This window comes from Empidonax traillii, unplaced genomic scaffold, assembly GCF_003031625.1.
Source record: "Empidonax traillii isolate 1590-97213 ecotype Southwest subspecies unplaced genomic scaffold, ASM303162v1 scaffold1257:size348801, whole genome shotgun sequence".
NCBI classification, from domain to species: domain Eukaryota; kingdom Metazoa; phylum Chordata; class Aves; order Passeriformes; family Tyrannidae; genus Empidonax; species Empidonax traillii.
Genome location: NW_020956450.1, coordinates 43931 through 66827, shown reverse-complemented (window position 1 = coordinate 66827; position 22897 = coordinate 43931). Strand labels below are relative to the sequence as shown.

Genomic DNA, 22897 nt, shown 5'->3' with positions numbered 1-22897 from the left:
GCGCTGCTCGCGGGCCGCTCGTTGCAGGCGGCGGTTTTGGGGCCGCTCCGCGGGTGAGCGCGGCGGGGACAGCCCCGCGGCCCGGCCGGGGAAGGGGCAGCGCGGCCCAGCCCAGCCCAGCCCAGCCTGCTCAGCAGCGCACTGCGCAGCCCAGGCCACACCGGCAGCGCAGGCGGAAGGTCGCGGTCGGAGCCCGGGCGGTGCAGACTCGCCGTGCGGGCCGAGGCTCGGCCATGCCCGTCAGGCGGGGCCGCCCCGGGCACGGCCCCGGCAGGTCGGGCACGGGCCCCGCGGCCGCTCGGCTCCGGGGCCGCGATGCGGCGCCGGGCAGCGGCGACTCCCCCCAGGGCCGGGGCCGCCTCCCGCGGCCCTCCACCTCCCGGGACGGGCCGGCGGGCCTGCCGCGCTCGCCGTCCCCCGCCGAGGACACGGAGGAGGAGGCGAGCGAGCGAGTCCGGCAGCTGAAGATCGGCGACGGCGGCGACAACGAGCACAACAGGTCGATCCGCAGGCAGTACCGGGAGCTCATCTCCAGCGTGCAGCGTAAGGCGGGCAGCGGGCCGGGAGCGCTCCGGGAGGGTCCTGCGGCTGTGGGGAACTCCGGGTGCCTTGGGCGGCTGATGCTCTGGGTTTGTGCTCGGATCGGCGTTTGTATGGAGTGACAGCAGCACGGAGTGGTTGGAAGGGAGCTTAAAGCTCATCTCGTTCCACCCCCTGCCGTGTGCAGGAACACCTTCCACGGTCCTAGGTTGCTCCAAGCGCCGTCCTACCTGGCCCTGGACACTTCCAGGGATGGGGCAGCCATCCCTATTAAAAGATATTCAACCATATAAATCTTACGCCACTGAAGTAAAAGGAAAATTGCTGCTTCAGTCTTAGTTAATGCATAAGCATTAATAAAGACGGAGCCTGTATCATCCTGGAATTAATGTGCTATATAGTCTGTATTTTTGTGTGTATGATGGGAACGAATTAGCCAGTTTTGATTAGGTTGTGAGCATGTGTTTGTGTTGGGTTTGTATGGCCAGGGTTTGGTGGCAGAGGGGCTGCGGATCTGAGAAGCTGCCAGACACTTCCCCTGTGTCCACAGAGCCAAGAGGGACCTGCCACTGGCCAAGGCTGAGCCCATCAGTGAGCACAGTAACACCTCTGGGATAGCATATTTAAGAGGGGAAAAAAGATAATTGTGCAAAAGTAATTGTGACCAGAGAAGAGAGGAGCAGCTGTGCAGAAGGAGGGGCAGGAGGTGCTGAGGTTCTCCGGCAGCCCATGGGGAGGCAGCTGTGCCCCTGCAACCCAGGGAGGGCCACAGGGGAGCAGAGACCCACCCGCAGCACGGGCAGGACCCTACGCTGGAGCAGGGTCGTGGAAGGGACCCGTGGAGAGAAGAGTCTCTGCAGGGACAGAGCTGCTGGCTGTTCCTGAAGGACTGCACCCTATGGAAAGGGACCCACACACTGCTGAGGCAGTTTGTGAAGAACTGTTCCCATGGGATGGACTCACGCTGGAGAAGCTGGTGGAGCACTGTCTCCCGTGGGAATGACCCCACACTGGAGTAAGGGAAGAAGGGATGATCCTCTCTAAGGATGAACCAGTGGCAGAAACAACATGTGCTGAACTGACTGTAACCTCCATTTCCCACCTGTACCATTGGAGGGAAGGAGGTAGAGAATCTGGAATAAAGTGAAGCCCAGGAAGGTGTTTTCAAGATTCGTTTTATCCTGCTCTGATTCTGATTGGTAATAAATTTCACTAATTTCCCCAAGCTGAGCCTGTTTTGCCCATTACAGTAACTGCTGAGGGATCGATCTCTGTCTGCTCTTATGTCGGCCTGTGAGCCTTTTGTTGTATTTTCTCTCCCCTGTCCAGTTGAGGAGGGGAGTGATAGAGCTTTGTGGGCACTTGGCCTCAGGTGTCAGGGTCAAACAAGTGCAGTATTTCTCAGTGCTTCTGTGTTTCAATAATTTAGGATTTCATATGTGTCTTTTACCTCCCAGAAAATCGTGAGGAGATGCTGAGTTCAAAAAGCAACAGGCTGACAGAAGCTTTGGAAGAAGCTGATAAACTGTTTGAGAAAGGTAAAACAAATTCTGTGCTCTTTATTCAAGGTGTTTGGCCAAGTGTGAGATGATGATGCCTTTTAAACAAGAGAGTTGAAGTCCAAGTACTTCATCAGAAGTTTTATATAATTTAAAATAGATATATTTAGTTGAAGATTGTTTGGGTAAGCTGATATGAGAAAATAAATATTGCTGTTTATTTGCACTTAGAAACACTCCTTGCTTTATTTTGACAATGTATAGAAGTAGTACACATAAAAGATATCAGTGTAGAGGGGCTCATTTCACTTGGAGAAGTGGGAAACACTTTGATAAAAATGCATTTCTTCTTTGTTGGTGTCACTCCTACTCTCTCTCCTTTTTTAATGGAAATATTATTATAAGGATTATGTAAATAGCTGTGTAAGAGGTCGTTGTAATAAAGTGATTTACAAAGCTCTAATGCCAGGATAGACCCTATGCTGGCTTTTATTACTGTGTTTTAGACAATTTCCCATTAGTAGCATAAAGTCTTTTCTGTGACAGTTTGCCGTGCACGAGAGGCTGCGCTGGATGCCCAGTTCCTTGTCTTGGCATCCAATCTAGGCAAGGAGAAGGCCAATGAGTTACACTCTGAGATGACATCGTTTGACTCAGCAATGTTTGCGGAAGACTTGGTAAGTTGGGAAGAGCTGGTTCAGAACAGCTTTCAAGCAGGCTGTTGGGTTTTTTCCTCCTTGAAAATTTTCCCTTGTGTTACAGCAGATCAGTAAGGAATCTGAGTCTTTGGTCAGGTCTAGAGCTCTACAGTATAAAAACCCATCTAGTTCAGTTGTGTTGTTGAAGTTTTTCCTGGGTTAGTCTGACTGGTGGATGCAGGAATAGGCCAAATAAGTTGTTCTATGGTGTTTGAGGGGCTGAACTTCCTGGGACAGTGAGGTGTTCAGAAACTGTGAGATGTCTGAGCTCTCTAGTGCAATTTAAGTAATGCTCTGCTACTTCATACATCATCGAAAATTTGGTGGAATCTAAGCAGTTTTATTTACCTCTGGCTCTTTTTCCTCGGCTGAACACAAGTGTGTGGGTGTTTATCTGTTTTCACAGTATCTTCAGGAAAGTCCTTACACAGTGATATTAAATATTAATCTATCAGGCAAACACCACAATACAGTGTTTCACCATGAGTGTGTCCTCCTGGTTGAAGTGAATTTTCACTGCAGCTTTTTCTCTTTTGTAGCTGACCCTCATGGGTATAAATCGCACGCAAGTAGGAGAAAATGACCATGAACCTGGTGGTTTTTTACCTCACGATGCCTGGCGGAAAGTGGGAGAAGAAGCACTGAAGTACTTCAAAAGAGCACCTACTTTTCACTATATGTAAGTTCCTTTAAGGCAATACTGTTTATATATAATACTGCAGCACAAGGGAATGGCCTTAATGGAGTCTTATCTTTAATGCCCTGGGCTGGAATAGAGTTTAATCTGAGGTCACAGCAGAGTGTCAGCAACGACTTCTGTGTGATCTCTGCTCTTCTGGTGCAGTGAACTCCTCATCTCCAAAATACTTGATAATATTTCTTGCTTTGTTTTTGATTTGGCTACAAAATATCACTAGCAAGGTATTCCTGAAATCCTCTTTCCTCTGGAAGCTGACTCTTCCCTGGTCATTCTCTCCCTGAACAAGCTGCAGCCAGAATCACGAATACAGAAGCCTTTTTGGTTGGTTGGTTGTTTTTTTTTTTTTCTTTGTTCTTTCTCAGACAGGTACAGAATGTCAGTCCAGGGAGGTCTGTATCTTCTACCTGATGATTGTATTAACACAAAGAGACTGACAGTTGTTCTTGTACATCTGTGTTAATGGGTTGTCTTTTAGAGTCTTGCTTTCTGGCTCTGCCTTTAGAAGAAATATCCTGATTTCTGGCCAGTGGCCAGAATGTAGAATCAGCCTCACCTCCCCTTAGGTGTAGGCAACACATTTAGTAGGAGCCTGTTTAGCTGACCCTGAATCACCTGGCTTATAGACAACACTTGAGTTTAAATCTCTTAAAAAGTCAGCCTCCAGTAGCAGAGCCTAGTTCAGGGAAATGACCAGCAGTATTAAATTAAATGACCAGAGCTGATAGAATATTATTCAGTTGTCTGTGCTTTTACACTTGTTCCACCCTCTGATAATTAGCACTGTAATTGTAAGAAAGTTGCTGAATGTCATAATTTGATCCTACAATATCTGATATTTACTGTTGGATAGGTAATTGAGATATTTGAAACTTAGGTTTGCACTTTCAAGCTCTAAGCTCTTAACCTCTATTTTACAGTTGCTTTTGTGATCTTAAGACAAAACTGACTGCACAAAAGACTTGGTTTGCTCCTTAGTTGCATTTTGATATTCTCAGTAAAGATGGGCTTCTTTTGATGGAGGATGTGTGAACATTTGCAAAATGAGAAGGAAGTAGATTGGAATTCTTCAGTCCAAAAAGAAAGTTGGAATAATTGCATCAAATATTCTACATGTTCTGGTATGAGGCTGCCAATATATTGGGAGCAACTCTTGGGGGTGGTTCTTTCCAGAAATCTCTGAATGTGATGAACTTTAGGTATCAGTCATTACTTTACACTTTTCTCAGGAGATCCACTGCTCAGTGCTTAGATTTCTAAGCATGCAGTGTAAACCAGATTTCCATGGACATGTTCTTTGTATTTCTGTTAGGTTGGGATCTTTCAAGTCTGAACCTCCTGTAGCAAAGCAACGGATTGAGAGGCAGAAAAAGGCTTCAAGAGGAGAAGCAAAACAGATAATGCCCACTCAGGTTTGTGAAGCGTTATCTTTATTAACCACTTGTTCTGGCATAGTTATTACTCGTGACTTCTCGAGCTTTCTGTTCATGTCGGTTTGGGTTTTGTAATTACAAACTGTGTAGCCTTTCAGTTTGATATTTTAAGATGGGACCTAAACCCTAAAGCTCTTAGGAAGTTGTCTCATGTTTGCACAAGTGTGTTTATGATGGTGCACGTAGGGAGAAAAATTCAACTTTTATGTTCTGTGTTCATAAAAGGCCCTTTGCATATTCCCATAATACAACAGTGGTTATTTGAGGTGAATCTCTGTTGCTTTTTCCCAGTTAAAAAAAATGGAGGAGTCTCATGAGGAAGCTACAGAAAGAGAAGTAGAGAGGATTTTGGGAATACTGCAGACTCTTTTTGAAAGTGATCGTAAGTATGAGGAAATTAAGCATGAATTGGAGAAAATGAATATTCACGGGTTTTTACAGTTGGGAGTGGTTAAACTGCAGAGCCAAAATGAGGTGAAATTTGCAAGTAGAAATCTTAATATAGAAGCACATCTACCAACTATGGATTTTTTATGAACACTCGTTGGTGGCTGTTTGGCTGCAGAGTAAATGTGAATCCTCTCCCCCTGAGTAGAGCCTGCCACTTCTTAGAAGGCAACCAAATAATCCCTGCTTATGGATCTGCATGGGGGAAAAGATGGAAGAAAATAATAAACTCTATAGATGTGTTTCTTTTGCAGGCAGCAGGGAATTCAGCATTGTTAACTAAATTGACAAACATTCTGTTGGGTTTTGAAAGGAGCACTGTCTCTCTTTGTTTTACGTCTTTTAACTCCACGTCTGCCACCTGTTTGTTTGTTTTAACAAAGCCATTTTTGCATCTCCAGCTGATACCCCCATTTCCTTCTTCGATTTTGTGATTGATCCAAACTCCTTTGCACGCACTGTGGAAAACATGTTTCACGTGTCCTTCCTCATAAGGGTAAGGCTTGGTACGTCCTTGAAGTCTCACTTTAGATATTGGAGTTATCTGGACATCCTGATTTGTTCATTTTATGTCTTCAAGATAGAAAAGTTAGGTTTTAAATATTAGGAATACCGATTTATTTGCTACAAACAGCCCGTGATATTTTGGTAATTGAATAAAAGAGAAAACAGAATTGACAGGCTAATTTTTTTCTTCGATTTTTCTGCTGCAATCAATTTACCAACAATAGTGAAATTTTGCTGTCAATATGCTTTTCAGAAAAGATTCTGGCTTACCCTTGAGATATAAGAAAGTAATCACAGAGTACAGAAGAGTTATTGAGGTTGTAGAAGAGTATGTTAGTGCAGGGGTTTATATTCTTTTTGAATGCATAGATTTGCACTTGAAATTGTATTTAGTTTGTCTAATAAATAAAATTAATTTTAAAATACCAAAACTGACGAAGATATTCTGACTAAATTCAGGTTTATAATGAATAGTGATGTGATTATGAAGGGTTATCTCAAGTGTATTTAATGAATAATAATGATTTTAATGAAGCAAAGTTTTCATAATCCCAGTTAGCCACTGTTCTATATGGGCTGCATTCTTCATTAATAAGTGCTATATTTAAATATTTCCTCATGTTTGTTATGCCAATGAAGATTCTTTATCAATATATGTACCTGTTTATGATTATGTAGTAAGTAAAAACACGAAATCTCAGTGCATTATCCTAACTGGATACCTCTAACTTCTGAAACTTTAAATCCCACTGTCTTTTAGGATGGTCTTGCAGAAGTAAAACTGGATAATGATAAACTGCCAATAATAGGTAAAAGCTAGCTTTAAAAGACCCTAATTGTTTTTTGCTACAACATTACATGTTACATGTTCACAAAGTTTCAGGTTGATGTTTAGCTGGGAACGTAATTGAAGGCATGAAGAGATTTATGAGGGGCTGAAAGAATTGAGTGTTTTTAAATACCAATATATGAAAAAAGACCATTGTGCTGATTTATACAAATTAATTCTATTAAAAGAAACCAAAGATTATTACCTTTCAAGGTACATTTTTGCTAAAGTATTTTTTGTGTGCAAGAAGCCTCTGTTGCCTCTGTTGGGTTGGGAACTGCTGCAGCTACAGAACAGTTGGAAAGGAAATTCCATGCTACACGAGGTCTTTGGCTTTCATTCCCACAGGATGTCAATGGGGTTGAGACTTTGGTGGGATTTCATAAGGAATGAAATACTTATGTCTTTCTGGGACTCTGAAAAACATTAGTTCCTAAATATTGACAGGCTGAGATAAAGGCAATCTCTTAAGCATTGCAGGCTATTAACTGGGTGGAACACGAGGAATTTATTTGATTTTTGTGGAGCTTTTTGTGTTCCTGGAGGAAAACTGGCTTTGCAAGTGTAAATACTGAAAATACTGTTATTTTGATCAGAGCCTACAAAATCCAGGAAGGTAGGGGAGATCAACCGGGGACCGGGAGCACGGGAACAACTTGTCATGTCTCTGACCCAGGAAGAATGGAAGGTACCACAGAGACCTTTTGATACTTTGCATTAGTTCCTCTTACCTTAAATGCAGGAATGCATCCAAAGAGCTGGGCTGCTCATGCTCTCAGGAGGTGTTCCCATTATTCTTCCCCACTATTTTGCTGTTTGTAGTAAACCTTAGAAGACAAAAAGTAGTTTTGAGCCTGTACAGCTCTTCTTCTTTGTCCCTCACTCGGAATATGCAGGAGAAACATAATAATTTGAAATGGCGCTTTAGTGTCAGAAATGTCATTATTTAATTTGGTAATTAAATTAAAATAGTCCAGCTCTTGTGACTGACTGCTGTCGTCTCTAACCAGGAGATCATTGAAGCATTTGAAATAACAGAAGCCATGATAAGCCCTCCTTTTCAGAGCACTGAAGAGGAAATGGAGACATAATAATTTTTCAAGTAAGTTCTTTTAATAAATCAAACCCAGTAAGGATCCAGTGCATGAGTTCCTTATGCACCTGGAAGAACTGCAGGGAAACTATGTGGGACTTAAAAATGTAGAACTGTAATCAGGGTGCCTGTAATATTGGAACATTGCTGTCTTCTTGCTCTCTTCATGGAACAAAATGTAATCTAGTCTTGTGTGCTGTAATTACCCTGGGGAAAAAAACCTTTATTTTTACGTCTGATGGTCAGTTCAGTGATAGACTTGAGTTAATTTTTGGAACTTCATACTTGGAATGCAATGTTGGGAAGAATCATAACTTAGTTTTTCTGTTTGTTTTTTTAACTTAGTGACAGCTGATGTTGTTAATACAAGTAGTGTGAAGAAGGACTTAGAGGGAACCAGACTGTTCCTAAATTCCCTAAAATTCTTTCAGTGATAGGACTGAATTCTCTTACTGTCACAGTCATTTTGTAAGTTCCAAAAATTTTATTGCATATTGTCTATTGTTTTCTTTTTCTCTCCCCCTAGGTGCCTTAAAGAAAACACTTCAGAATGTTTTCCCCAGAAAATTGTTTTATATGTATATATTGTAAAATAAATTTTATTCTTATCAGAACATCTCAACACCGTATAAGCTGCTTTGTTCAGAATCATGGAACGGTTTGGGTGGGAGGGGGCCTTTAAAGCTCATCTCATTCCACCCCTCTGCCATGGGCAGGGACACCTTCCATTAGCCCAGGCTGCTCCAACCTGGCCTTGGACACTCCCAGGGATGGGGCAGCCACAGCTTCTCTGGGCAACCTGAGAAGTTTAGACTTGTCACAGGGTTATTAATATGTAGTCTCTATTAATTCTGGCTTAGTTTACTACTCTATATATACACTGACACTCGCTAGGTTATATAATAAGGAAACACCGTGTCCCTTCCTTCCTCCCTTGTCTCTCCCCAGCTGCAGCAACACGTAGAATTTACACAGTTACCCATCCCTGCTGGGATAATCTTGCTAATCCACATGATTTTGGGTGTTGCAGGAGACATTGATAAGTGTTCTTGCTGTTCTGGAAATAAAGGTTTGAGTTTGGAAATTTGGTCCTAATGACAGATAGCAATTCCCCTCTTTTTTTTTTTGTTTTTTCCAAACTCCACCTGTGTTTGGTTGGTAACTTAAGCAGGACCTAAGCTCTATTGGACCACAATATTATTTTGTTAAAAAATGAATAAAGTCTATCTCCCTTTCCAGAAAATGCTCTGTGGGGGAGCACTGCCTCTGGAGTTACAGAAAAGTGAAAAGTAGAGCGGTGTGCAAGGTTTTACATTCTTTTTGAGTCCCTAGATTTGCACTTCAAACTACAGTTTGGATTTCAGAATTTCAAGTAATTAAAATTAATTTTCTAAAATAAAAATTTCGGAAAAGACAAAACCTGACAAGAGTTATATTGTCCAAACTGAGGCTTACAGCAAACGGCGATGCGATTATTTCTTCCATCCTTTTATCCCGCTGCAGCAGCCGGGTACTGAGCGATCTGGGAAATTGTTGAGAGTAGGAGTGAGAAACCGGTCAGGCCGCGAGGGAAAGGGGGTTGGAGCATCCCGGCCGGGCCGAGCCGAGCTGAGCCGAGCCGTTGTGCTGCCAACCCTGCCCTGAGGGGCGGCGCGGGCCCGGCCCGGGCGGGGGCGCTGCGAGGCGGCCGGCGCCATGCCCGCCGCCGTGGTGGAGTACAGGGGCTGGAAGGAGGGGCGCACCTGCGGCTACTGCGGCTCGGAGCGGGGCAAGGTGTCGGCGGGTGAGCGGGGCCGGGGCTCCGGGGGGATCCCGGGGGGGTGTGTGTGGGGGTGTCCCGGGGGTCCCTCAGCGCTGAGGGGAACCCCGCCGCCCCTGCCCGGGGGGAACATGGCGGCGCCGCCGCTTCCTGCGCGCGCCGCCCGCGCGCTGCCAGCAGCCAAGATGGCGGCGGGCGGCGTTTCCGGGCAGCCCGGGGCGCTGCCCTGAGGCGGGCGGGGATGGCGGCGGGCGGCGGCTCCCCGAGCATCGTGGAGTTCTTCGGCGGGGAGGATGGCTACCGCTGCGGATACTGCAGGAGCGACACCGGCAACCTGTCGCACGGTGCGGGCGGCGCGGGGAGAGCCGCGGGCGGGGGTGGGGGCCGGCCGGCCGGGCGCTGGCGGCGGGGAAGGGGCCGGGGGAGAGCGGCGGGGGAAGGCGGCGGCTCGGCGGCACCACTGCCCACCTTGCCCGGAGCAAACAGCTGCTCTGACCGCCCAGTGCTTCCAACTGGTCTTAACATAATTAAGCAGCGATTTTATGTTGTTTTCCTGGGTTATTTCGGGCTAAGGAAGGAGAGGGAGAGGTGAACTTTGCGCTTGTACAGTAGTTGATTTGCATCCCAAGATTTGTGCTGGGTTTGGGGTTTTTTACACGTAATGTGGCTGCTGAAATCAGTAATCGTGATATAAACGAATATGCCAAACCCTTGAAAGATGTCTATATATACCCTCAGATTTACAGTAATCGCAGAATCACAGGATGGTTTGAGTTGGAAGGGAATTTAAAGGTCACCCGGTCCCACGGGCAGGGACACCTTCCACCAGCCCAGGTTGCTCCAAGCCCCATCCAGCCTGGCCTTGGACACTTCCAGGGATCCAGGGGCAGCCACAGCTTCTCTGGGTAACCTGTGCCAGGGCATCACCACCCTCACAGCCAAGAACTCCTTCCAATATCCCATCTAACCCTGCCCTCTGGCAGTGGGAGGCATTCCCTCCATGCCCTTATCCAAAGTCCCTCTCCAGCTCTCCTGGAGCCCTTCTGTGCACTGGAAGGGGCTCCCAGGTCTCCCAGCCTGTCTCAGTAGCAGAGCTGCTCCAGCCAGTTCTGCAGAACTTGCATTTTAAAGTCCAGATGGTGTCAGTCAAGTGCTGCTGTTTTATTTATTTCAGGTATGTGGGCACATTCGATGACAGTTCAAGATTACCAGGATCTCATAGACAGAGGATGGCGAAGGTAAATTGAGAGAGAAAATACAAAGCCATGTTGTCAGTTTAAGTACAGCTTCGAATCCACATTTAAAATTAAGATCTCTGAAAACAGTTAGCTGGTTTACATTAAAATTGAAATAAAACAATTTGTCCAGTGCTCTGGGACTCTTTGTAATGTGACACTGTCAGACAGGAAAAGATTTAATGATTTTGGAAGGATAACAATGTAGTATAGCAGCAAAGAGCTGAAGAAGTTACTTCTTGACTTTCGTTACTCATCATGTAATACTTTGATATGATTTTAATATTTAGTAAAAAAGGTTCTTCTTCCATTTACTTTTTTAATATAAACAACAAAAAAATCAATACATATTTATTACTATTTTCAGAAGTGGAAAATACGTCTACAAACCTATCATGAATCAAACGTGTTGCCCTCAGTACACAATAAGGTAAGAAGCTCAAAATACAGACAATGTGTTCCACCATTTGTGTTTATGGCTTGAAATACATCATACTTGAAAAGTTTATGTGCTTCTAGTGATGCTTGCAATAGTAAGTATGCACTGTTGGGTTTGTGCATAGGGACATCAGCATCTCTGGGATATTTTCCTGTAAAGAACCTTGTCTGTAACCCACAAACACTGCCTTAGTAGCCCAAGTAAGAGGGGCTTTCACTCACATTTTAGTGATTTTTTGATTTGATCACTTAATATAGGGGAGCTTCAGAAATAAATTAGAATTCCATATGCAGTGTAATTTTTTTATTGGCTCCTTAACAATTTTTTTTTAAACTTCCACAAAATAAATGTTCGTGATTTTTCATTTTTTTCAGGTGCCAGGCTTTGCATTTTCAGGCCTCCAAATCTCACAAGAAGGTTCTGAAGAAAATGTTGAAGTTTCTTTCCAAAGGAGATGTTTCGAAAGTGGCGAGTGAAGGTAAGAAACTCTCTAGTGTTTGAAAACCAGAGCTGATGTTTGGGAGGAGGATTAAGCACCTTTTGTGTACAGACCCCTGGATGGGCTGTGTCTTTTCAGTGTGTTTTGAGTCAGGAGCACTTCAGCAGCCCAGGCACCAAGTTGTGAAGATGTTTCCTTACTTTTTCCATGGACCAGTTTATTTTCCTGGGCTCATTCCTACTTTCTAGCTGGGAGCTGTAGGGGATTAGACCCTGCTCTTACTTCTGCCCTAAAACCGGTAATCTGGAGAGGATTAAGCGGAGTGGTTGGTGGCAGAGAAAAGGAAGAGCAAACAAAGAGGGTTTTTTTCAGGTGACTGAATAGTCACACCTCACTGACTGCCCCGTTTTAGTGGAGAGAATAAAACTGTTCCCCAAAGTGAATCGGTGTTCCTGGGGGGTCATAAAGGAAACTTTGTTTTCAGACTGTTGCAAACACTTCACCTGTCGGAAAACGCTTGTCAAATTGGAAATTTAGTTACTTTAGTATTAATTGTAGCTGTGCAGAGGGTGAGCTGGGGTTGCACAGAGGGGAATTCACTCCCCCACGTTCTCGTTGTCTGCAGAGGAGCCGATGGATTCGCACATTGAGGATGCGGCCGCGAGTGACTTCCCGTACAAGAGCGAGTCTCACGTCAGTCAGTCTGAACTGACTCCCTTGGCTGTGGATCACTCTGAGAGGGTGGGGAAGGAAGATGAGGACTCAGGGGAAACAAAAGAAGAGGTGAACGTGCAGCAGGTGGGATCGGATCCTCTCCAGGTCTGTGCAGACAAGGACACACCAGTCCCTGGGGAGCCATCGCACTCGGCTAAAGTTGTTCATGCTCCACCCAAGCCAGGTAATCACATTTCTGGGAGTCACTGGGATGTGCTGCCATGATTTCACCTCTTGCTTAAGTCCTTCTTTTTATCTTGCCTGATAAATCAATTACTGTTTTGCTTTATTCCCTGTACTCTTCCCAGTTTATGGAACTGTGTGTAAATTGAGAGGTGCTGGGTGTTACTTGTTTTCTTAGTGTTTCCTGGTAGTGACATTGATTTTCATTATGTATTTTTTTAAAAATACAGATCTAAGCAGCATCTAGGGTGATCTAGTAGATCTAGGAAATAAGTTTGATGTGTTGTGTTGTTATCTTATAGGCTTAAAGAAAATCAGGTAGCTCTCTGCTGATTAAAAAAAGAAAAAAAAAAGTACAGATTCTTCTGGTCCTCTATAAAGAATAGCATTTTCTAGGTGAGCCTCCTCTGTTTGGGAGCTTTCCTCGTCTCAGATTTTGAGTAACTTTAGGTTAGAGAAGAAGTATCACTAGAGGATTGGAAATTATATAGGAATTTCTCCTTTTTGTCTTGCTCTGAACTTTATTTTACATTTCTGCAAGGAGATGCAGCAAGGAGATACAAGAAGCAAAGCAGTCTATTCTCATTTTACTTCTGTTGCATTTACACAGTGCTGCAGCTCTCAGGGGCCAAAAACTGAAGTAAACAAATGCTTATTCTACAGTTTTATGGGAAAGTGCATGGAATCTTGGAGGCATTTTAATATAACACTAATAATTTTTAATATAATACTGATTTTAATGGTATGGTCACTCTCTTCAATATTGAAGTTATTCCTCAGTCAAACTTCTTTTATTGTCATTTGTCTTTTTATTCTCACAAATAAATAAATAAGTTATATTTATCTTCTTATCCTTACCCCTATTTTTTTAAGTAATAAATTAAAAACTTAGGCCTATCTAAACTTCATTTTGGAAGCAAACCAAGTGGCCACTGACAGCAGGTGGCAGACTTGGGTAAAGAATAGGAGTGTAAACCTGCCAGTGCTATGAAAAAGGTGAGCTGAGGTCTTCAGTGAGGCTTAGAATAACCCCGGGTCAGACTTTAAACCCTGGAAATGCAGATAAGAAATCCTGTAATGTTGTAATGTGTTGCAGGGAAAAAAAAAAAAGGGCTTGCTTTTACAGGGGAGAAATATTCATTAGTGTGGTTCTTTCTGGAGGCTTTAAAGGAAATATAAAGTGAATAATAAATGCATCAGAAAGCTTCTTTAGTTTTTTTAGACTAGATGGTGTTACAGGTCAAATCCAGTTTAAAATTTTCCAGATAGAAAGATGTTTAGTTTTTAGCTTGGAAAACGCAGGCTTAGCCCGCAATAAGATTGTTTAATTGCTTTTTTATTCCTTTATAAACAAAACAGGTCATTGTCCTGTAGGAATAATGTGTTTCTGCACAGTTTCAGATGGAAAAGAAGGTTTGCTTACGTCTGTGTGTGCACATTTATTGTTTTAAGAAGTTTGTCCTGCTGACTTAACAGCTTACAGGAGATACGAGACACGAACCAGATCCCGTGCAGATGAAGTGCTCGCTCTCCACATGCATCGTGACTGTTTGAAATAAACTCTTCCTCTGGCTTGTTTGCCTGAGGACAGGTCACAGAGTATCCCTAATTCCCTCGGGTTTGTCCTTTTCTGGTGAATCATTGTGGGAGCAAACAAACCTCCAGTGTAAAATCTGCCAGTGCCACTGGAGGATGTCTGAGCAGTGCCAAAGGGATTGCAGCTCCTTTTCCAAGGCCCTGGGGTGCTGGGAACATGTGGAGAAACCAGACAAGGAACTCTTCTGGACAAGCCGCAAAGAGCTTCCCAATAACTGGCCCCAGGAGAACACTTAGAAAGTCTGTAAATTCTGTATGGTAGGCATATTAAAAAGAATATTTTACAGCATTGCTGGTACTTAAAATTATCCCAATATTAATTATTTTGCCGATTTCCATGATGTTTCTGTTGGTAAAGAAAGATGATGCTTCAGGCAGCAGATCCAGGTGAAGTGACTCTGAACACACCAGTGAGCTTTCAAAATATCAGTGCTCTCAGCATTTCCAATTTGTAGAAGGATCCCACTGTTCCCACTGCCCATAGGAAGGTCTGAAGTGGGTAGAGAACAGGAAATACATCTATATCTTTTGCAAATACATGGATTTGGGGAGAAATGTAATGGTATAAAGGATTTCTTCAGCAGCTTGTAATAATATTGGTTACCTTTCTGGTTCTGTGCAAGATGTGTGACTGTATTTCCCTGTATGAAGGTAGTTTTTCCCACTCTTCCTCTCTTTTTGAAGTCTTTAATATGGGTCTTTTTTTGGCTTCCAGCTCATCTGCCATCTTTTAAGTGCCTATAGAGGGTAGCATGGGGACCAGACCTTTTTTTTAATTGAAGAAAATTATGTGTTATTTTTTCTAGTACTGCCATTCTTCTATCATGGCTTCTTATCTTACATTAATATCCTAATTATAAATCTAATGGGACTGATCACTGAGGAATTTTTTAACACTGGAATTGTTATTTGTGTATGTCCCTGTGTTGCTTTAAAACTGAACTTCTTGTAGTATTAGAGAGCAAATGGGTCAGGATGGGAAATGGTACAGTGGTCTGGCTTCTCTTTTTAGTAAATACCACTTCACAAATAGAATGTTAGAAGTGGTTGATCTGTCAAAGGCAGACTGACAAAAGTGAATTGATTCGTTTAAAACAGACAATCTGAATATAATTTTAAGCATAGATGTAAAGTTCTGTGGCCTTTTCTGTCACAGGGCACAAGTAGCACAAATGTCAGTGGCACTGATGGCACTGGCAGCATTTCTGCACAGTGCCCACAGATTTCCAGGTGATAAAAAAGAAATCCTTTTTTTTGGGGGGGGCTGGTTTATGTGTGTGTCTTTTACAGGAGTTTGTCCTGTAGCCACGTGTGGGCTTCAAATGTGGTAGAACAATTCTCTGAGTTTGGTTGGGAGGTTTTGTGGTTGGGTTTTTTTTTGTCCTTTCCAGTGTTTCAGGTTTGTAAATTTGTTTTTGCTTTTGGGGTGGAACCAGCTGAAGGTGATCCCAGACTCAAGCGCTGCATTAAAGAGCTCTAAAAGAATCCTTGGCTTGGCATCAGGTGTTGGTGGTTGTGAATGTAAAAGGCCATGCTGAGTTCAGGCCACAGGTGCAATTAGTGGTGATTGTAGCCATTTCTTTTCGCTGATGGCATCAAGAACGGCTCCTTTGTTGTGAAATGTGGCGTTTAACTCTTTGCCCGTGCCCTTGCAGGGAAAGGGGCTGATCTGAGCAAGCCCCTGTGTCGAAAAGCCAAGGACATTCGGAAAGAGAGGAAGCTGCAGAAGCTCCTCCAGAACCAGAAGTGCCCCTTAGAAGGCTCTCAGCTTCCAGGAGGAGATCAAGCTTTCCTCTTGCAAAACTCCAAACCTAAAACAAACCAACCTAAAAGCGTTGAAGACTTTGTTTTTGTGTCTTTGCCCGAGGATGCACGACACAAATTGGAGGTAATGTCTGGTTCGCTGGTGGGGGAGGCAAATGAAGGAAAAGTCTGGTTAAGGGGTTTTTTGAAATGCTTATTTGTGATCTTAAGGAGTAGTTGTAGTTTTTAAACCTTGAAATATATGTGGTACTGCATTAGACAGATATAGATATATATTTATATATAAAGTGCAGCTGAGCTGTGTGTAACCACAGGAGGGAACTCTTGCACTGTGCAGTCATTTCTAGCACAAACCAGTGCAACGGTGACCAAAATAACTTTGGCAAATTGATTTCATGCAGCGTGACTTGAAAATGAAAGGCTTTGAATTAACCAAGTGTTGAATGATGAGAGAAATTCAATATTTAGTTCTGGAGCATATAAATACTTAAAGTATCTATCTGTGCTAATGAGACCTGACAAAAGAGCAGTAACTTCATCAAATGAAGCAGATAACAAGAGAGCTGCTCTTTATGTAGGTCTTTGGGGCATGGTGATGTCTTTGAAAGCTGTAAAAGTGATGGTAGAAAAGTTTGGTTGAAATACTGCTTGCCACTACATCTATTAGAGACTGGAAGACTTTTGGACCTTCTAACGTTTGGTAATCATATAAAGCCATTTTTCTTTTTGTTTTTGTTTTTTTCTCTAAGCTGGAAAACTTATCTGAACATGAGTGTTTTCCTGACGGTTTTCAGTGATGGTACTTGGAAATGAAAATATTTACTGACTGGAAGCCATGAAATTGATTCATCTCATTAACTGTTCCCCATTTTCTCGTGGGTTGAATAGCAGAAGCACGATGGCTTTATCTGAACACCTTAATGTATAAGATGCAGGGAAAATCCAGCAGTGTTTTCTCAGGTTGTCTGTGCTCCTTAGTGTGGTGTTTTTTAATAGGTCAGAACCAACTAATTATTTGTCAAAATAGGACCATTCTGCAAATCACTTGGCTTGACTTTAAATGTATTTGAGAAGACATGCACTGCTGCTGCTCATGTCATAGCATTCTTCTGCTTAGGGAAAAATTTTTTTTACTAAGGACAATTTTTAATTTATCAAGATTTTTTTTTTCAATTATTTTTGTTTGTTTAATGGCAATGATGGGAAGACTGATAACTCCTCATTGCAGTTAACTCATAGTTGAGTATGGAAAAACTGCTTCGCCTTCCTCTTTCAGTTTCCAAAAATATCCAGAAATCTCCTTGGGATTATTGCCATAAAAACAGAGCACAGAGTTGAGTCTTCCAAGTCCTTCAAGTGTGTCTTAGTGTAGTATGAAACTACAGGTGGATATTCTAAGCAGTACAGGAAATGTCTTTAAAATGCTGATCTGCAGTACCATGAGTTGGTATTATTTCCTGAAAAGTGTTTGTGTATTTCTTCTGGAGGCATTTTAATTATCTTAATTTGCAGTTTGACAGCCTTGTATGTTATTCAGTGTAAGTATAAAAGCCTCCAGTAGCCTAAACTGAGCTGAAGAATTAGAGGGCTGTTGGCTAATATTATTTAAATTGTGATGGCCCTTGTGCACGAGGTTAAAAAGTGTCTCTGTTGTGATGTTTGCATTATTAATATTAATTACTGTCTGTATTGTAATAATAAATGTGTTTAACTTCTTCTGAAGGTGAGGGTGGTGAGATCATCTCCACCAAGTTCACAGTTCAAAGCCACATTTCAGGAGTCTTACCAGGTCTATAAACGTTACCAGATGGTCATTCACAAGGACCCACCTGATAAACCAACCATAAATCAGGTCAGAAGGCCAAATTAATCCTGGGCAAAGCTCCCCCTCCATTTCACGTGCCTTGGTTCTCGGAGAAACAAATGTGGATTTCACATCCATTGTGCGTTTAAAATACTGTATTGAAGGAAATCAACATCCTGAAAGTGCAAATTCTTTTTATCCCTCTTTGTGAGAGCCCCAAATATTTGGTCTTAGTTGCAGACTGCAAAGTTACAAACATTACATGGGGATGCTTTTGGGTAAGAGATGGAGAGGAGGAGGCTCTTGGAGAGAGATATTTTGGGCCTTAATAAATACAAATCTCCTAAGAACTAAATCCAGCTGGGCACTCAGCCTGGTGACTGGGCTCGTTGGCTCTGGTTTGAATACTTCCACGAGGAGGAACTAACACGACCAGGGCCGACGTGTGAGCCAAGGTTTGTCACACAAATTGTTGGTTTCAGGTTCCCAGGAGTTGAGCAGTTCTGTTAAACTTTCAATCTGAGCCTTTCCAAAAGTGATCTGGGCACTCCATCTAAATTGCAGATTGTTAGTGCTTCTTGTGGAGTGTAAGGGCGAACTGTCAGACACTTTACCTGTCTGAAAGTATAAAGAAAGAAAAGCAAAAAAAGAAAATTAGTGTATGTAGCAGGAATATGTAACTGCTGATCGAGAGAAACGAGTGATGTGCAATTAAAACTTATAATACATTTTGAAAGTCCTTGAGGCTGTACAATGAAACTCAAATTTGGGGTTGATTTGTTAGATACTCGGTCAATAAAAATAGATTGAACAGACTCCCTGCTTTGGAGTGTTCTGGTGTTACACAGCTTTTATTCTTTAATGAAAGCATCAGCAGGCAGTTTAAGCGTGGTGATAGTTGTCAGACTTTCTCCTACAGGGGGTCTTAAAATAGAAAACTGACTTCAGAGGCTTTGAAGTGGATAGGAGGAGATCTTTCACTAGCCTTACCTTCAGAAGCAGATTATCTGGTGATATGCACTCAAAATAGAATGCTTGTTGTATTTCCCTTGCTCTGAAGGTGAGGTTAGTACCTGTCTCCTTTGAGGACCCCCAGTTCAAATCATCCTTCAACCAATCTGCCACTTTATTTGCCAAGTATCAGATGTCTGTACACAAGGACACACCTTCTGACTGTGGGGAAAATGAGGTACAGTTCACTGCATGCACCCTTCTGAAAGCATCTTGTTGAAATGCACAGTTCAGTGGTGGGAAATGGTGTCTCTGAGAGCGATTCTAAATATTAAAACACTGCAATTTCCGTTTGGGAGGGAAAGCATTGAATTTTTTAGCAAGATTCTGTTGCGGGCTTCGGCCCAGGGGTCACTGAGCTGAAGAGGGAGAGATTAAACATGATTTGGAAAGAGGTTGGGGAGTGAGATTTCCACTGGAAACAAGGTGATGGTATGGAAGTGGTTTCTTGATGACAAAATCATCTTCTACCTTAAAGTTGTTTGCTGCCTTTTCTATGTTTCTCCTTAGTTTTTTTCGTGGTCTTGCTTAATCTCACTTTGATTCCCATTCCACTGCTAAGCACAGTGCTCAGCTAGAACTCTTCAAATGGTGTTTACAGGAGGCTAATCCTAATCTAATAAATTTAAAAAAATAATTAAAAGTACTCCTGGGGTTCCAAATAAGCAGCAGTTCTCCATTTCTTCATTAGCAGAATTCATGAAATTGCAACCTCAGAGCTGTCATTTCTACCTATTTTCTGTCTCCTGCAGATGTAGAGCTTTAATATTGGTCAGCTCTTTAATCAGGCTTTTCTGTTTTTGAGAGTGATACCTCCCAGAGTGTGGCTGTTTTCCAGGTAGAAGAGTAAAACCCATAATAATTTTTGGCTTCAGTTCAAGGCAGCGTAAGGAGAGCTTTTTTGTTTTTTGTTTTCTTGTGAGATGTCTGTAATGCTACTCTAGAAAGCCATAAAATCCATTTCACTTTGTTGTGTAAAATAATAGTCCTCATAACAATAAGTAGTCATAAAATCCATTTCACTTTGTTTTGTAAAATAATAGTTCTCATAACAGTAAGTAGTACTCTCTGCCCTTTTTATAATTACTGACATAAATGGGTTTAATTATAACAATGTAAAAACTGGACACGTGCCAAGGTAGATGGAGCTGTTTACTAAATTTGTACCAGGCATTACCTGGTCTGATTAGGGACTTGATTCTTCTGCTATGATGGAAGTATTTTAGCCTGTAAAGATGCATTAAGGACAGTCAGGTTTCCAGCACCTCAAGGTGTAAAGTCTGTCACGGGAATTGCTTTTGGATGAGAAGGAGATGGATTTCTGTTCACTGCTTACAGTGTAATGGATTTTTATCTCCTTTTTCCTTGTTACTTGCCATAGGTGTTGCCTTACATTATCCCATTTTTTTTTTCTTAATTTGTCTGGTATAAATTAAACTTACCTGGAAATCTTCTCACCCCTGTCAAAAACCTCTGGCCACTTGCTGCAGGAATTCAGCTTCAAATCTGATCTGGTTGTCTCTGAGCTTTGAAATGATGTTGCACAAAGTTGCTGGCCCTTTAAAATATTTATGCCAGCGTGTTTTTATTGAATTGAATTGGTGTCCTGAGGACAAACACAGCAAACAATTTCCTAATTAAAGGTTTCTTCGTAATACTTGCCCTTAAAGAGTACTGTGGAAGAATTGATTTTTTTTCAGTTTTTCCCTGTGGGAACACAGAACTTCATTAATCTGCAGTGTAAATGCATGCTCATCTGCTGCTTTAGGGGTATATGTATTCTTATCTTAAAATAGTTGGTGGAAAAATTAGAAGAATTAGGGGGAACCTCAGCAGATTGTGAAGTGGTAAGGTTTAAATAGCCTGTGAACGAGGTAAATCGTGGAAAATAGGTGGATCCCTGCCTACTGGAGAAATTTATCAAAGGCTACTCCTGAATTAGTCAAGTGCCTGGACTGCTCATTTTTGGAAGCTGTGAAAATATCTATTAAAAAAAAAAAACAACTGTTTTAATGTTTGTCGCACTCTTTGCATTTCTTCTGGGCCTTCATGGAGTGCTGTGAGTGGTCCTTGGTATTTAAGTGATGGATGCAGGTGTGGAGGAGGTCTGGAGGCAAAGATTTGAGGGGAACTAAATGCAGTCAAAACATTTTTTTTTTTCCCCTTGGCCTTTTCATCACAAGAAGGAAATATTTTGATCCCAATGAAGTAATCAATGGGTAGTCTGGGTAGAATAGTGGGTATCTCCAGCAGTTCTTTTTAATGTTTACCACATAAAAATTTGAAATTAAGCATTTCTTTATTCCTACCTCTTCTCTAGAGAACTTAATGGTTGATCTGTGTGGTGTAAAACGTTGATACAACACACCTAGTTGATTAAGGTGATTTTTGATCCTCAAGTCTTTTTACTCTTTAAGAGACACTGCTGAAGTGTAGCTGAAAAGTGGCAGCTACACAAGTTAGAAAACATTTCCATCAAAGATGATAAAAAATTGTACAGTAGTTTCCAGAAAGAGCCAGAGTGAACAGTTTATTGCTGTTTAGACCTCCTGAAACAAGCCCTGTATTTAACTTTTCACCAGCGTTTTACAATGACAAACTTGTAGAAAAATAATATCTGCCTGTTCCCTCTGTGAAACTCTCTTTGCTTTGTGCTTAACTAAATATTTGTCTTGGAAGAAAAGAATTTCGCTGCACACAAAAGATCCACTGTTTGGAAAGGTGCAAAAAAATCACTGAAATACCTAGAGTGGGTTTTTTTTCTTTCTAGGGTTGGTTCTTTTTTTTTTTTTATTGCCTCCCAGGAATCCACTCAAACTAATCCAGAAAACTGAGGGAGCAGTCTGGGAAATATCAGCAGTTGGTATCAGCAGCCAGTTGCAAACTTTTAGGTCTCTCTAACCTAGTTTTCTCTTTTGTTTTTTAGTGAGACAATGCTTAAAAATCAATAGCCTTGGTGGTTATTTTTAACTTTCTGTGGCTTCCCTCAACAGCTATCCATTTTTATCATTGAATGAGTTCTTTTGTCATTTCGGTTGATGGCAGCCTTGGCAGCACATCTCACTGCCATCAACTTGCATTTCAGGTCTCTGGTAACGCTGATTTAAAGAATCAGCAATTATTTCTCTTTCCCGAGCCCCGTTCTTGTCATGAAAACTGCATTTCAGACATGCATTTAGCCTTCAGATCCCCTCTTTCCTCAAGTGCAATGTTTTGAAGGCTCTTTCTTCACATCCAGGTCTGTTTATAACTCTGAAACTGAGGGTTTTTTAGCATTCCTGTCTTTTTGTAAGCAGTTGTTGAAAGTGTTAAATATCCAGTCCCAGGATAAGTCTGATTCCTTTGCTGACTGAGCCCCAGTATATTGCCCAGCTCAAGGGTGGTTTGGCACCATCCTTTCATGCAAAGATGATACTTTTTGTCCCATTTTCCTTTCTTAATTTTCCAGCTCAATTTCAATCTACTTTTCTCAATAGCTTCCTTTTCTTGTTTGCTTTTTGTCATTTTTTTTTTCCGTGGGAGGGGGTTGTTAGTAACCCTTACTGAAAAGATCTGTAGCCTGTATTACTTGTCATTGTAATTTTTTGTTGTTATTATGAGCCTGGCACACTTATGAAAAATAAAGCAAAGAAAACCACCACCAAAAATCCTTGGTTTGTATTCATCCCATTCAGAGACTGGATTAAAAAAAAAAATAAAAAATAAAAACAAAAAGAAGAAAGGCCCAAATCCCATATCCATTCCTCACCCCCAAGAAAAAGGGCAAATACTCAATTTTCCTTGACAGTGGATTGCAAATAAGAGCAAACTCTTAATATTGCCAGAGGGAAGATGATAAATGAAAGCTTTCCTGTGATGTCTTTGCACTGAAGACCTGAGAGCTGTGGTTTGTGTTTTCCTGAGAAGGCCACCATGTCCTTGTGTGACATCACAAACCTTCCCTTTCAGAAGGTCCCTGAGCTTCCAGGTGAAACCCATTCCAGTTTAGCATCTGAATATCTCCCCACATTTGTAAAAGGAAGCAGGTGTTAACACTCTGGTTTTATTGCCACTTTTTAAAGCTGTGCATGTGCTTTTTACTCCAGCAAGTAGCTTTGGGTTGAACCCAACTCTCCCTTTACTTTTCTGCCTTTTTTTTTCTCCCTTTGATTTAATTCTCAGTGATGTGTTCATCTCTTAGTTTTATTAATCCTGTTTAAACTTATTCCCT

The 22897-nt window shown here is 42.1% G+C and overlaps 2 protein-coding genes across 3 annotated transcripts in view; both read left to right on the top strand.

Moving 5' to 3' along the window:
* Nucleotides 1–216: 216 nt before the first annotated feature.
* On the top strand, nt 217–8335 carry NSMCE4A (NSE4 homolog A, SMC5-SMC6 complex component). 2 transcript variants are annotated; one of them, XM_027906190.1, is made up of 11 exons: nt 217–543; nt 1998–2078; nt 2586–2716; nt 3277–3416; nt 4747–4846; nt 5159–5249; nt 5716–5810; nt 6582–6630; nt 7247–7338; nt 7661–7752; nt 8270–8335. In XM_027906190.1, the coding sequence occupies exons 1-10, from the start codon at nt 234–236 to the stop codon at nt 7739–7741; spliced, it is 1170 nt and encodes a 389-aa protein (XP_027761991.1). In that variant the 5' UTR covers nt 217–233; the 3' UTR covers nt 7742–7752; nt 8270–8335. The 2 variants fall into 2 exon arrangements, with proteins under 2 accessions (XP_027761991.1, XP_027761990.1); XM_027906189.1 differs by lacking the exon at nt 8270–8335 and adding an exon at nt 8089–8263.
* Nucleotides 8336–9712: 1377 nt separating this feature from the next.
* The window catches only part of ATE1 (arginyltransferase 1), a 46267-nt gene continuing 33082 nt past the window's right edge, over nt 9713–22897 (top strand). The window contains exons 1-7 of the mRNA XM_027906179.1: nt 9713–9846; nt 10677–10740; nt 11105–11167; nt 11551–11654; nt 12241–12513; nt 15764–15996; nt 17596–17724. Coding sequence (XP_027761980.1) covers nt 9744–9846; nt 10677–10740; nt 11105–11167; nt 11551–11654; nt 12241–12513; nt 15764–15996; nt 17596–17724 — 969 coding nt within the window. The 5' untranslated portion in view covers nt 9713–9743. The remainder of the gene's footprint in view (nt 9847–10676; nt 10741–11104; nt 11168–11550; nt 11655–12240; nt 12514–15763; nt 15997–17595; nt 17725–22897) is intronic.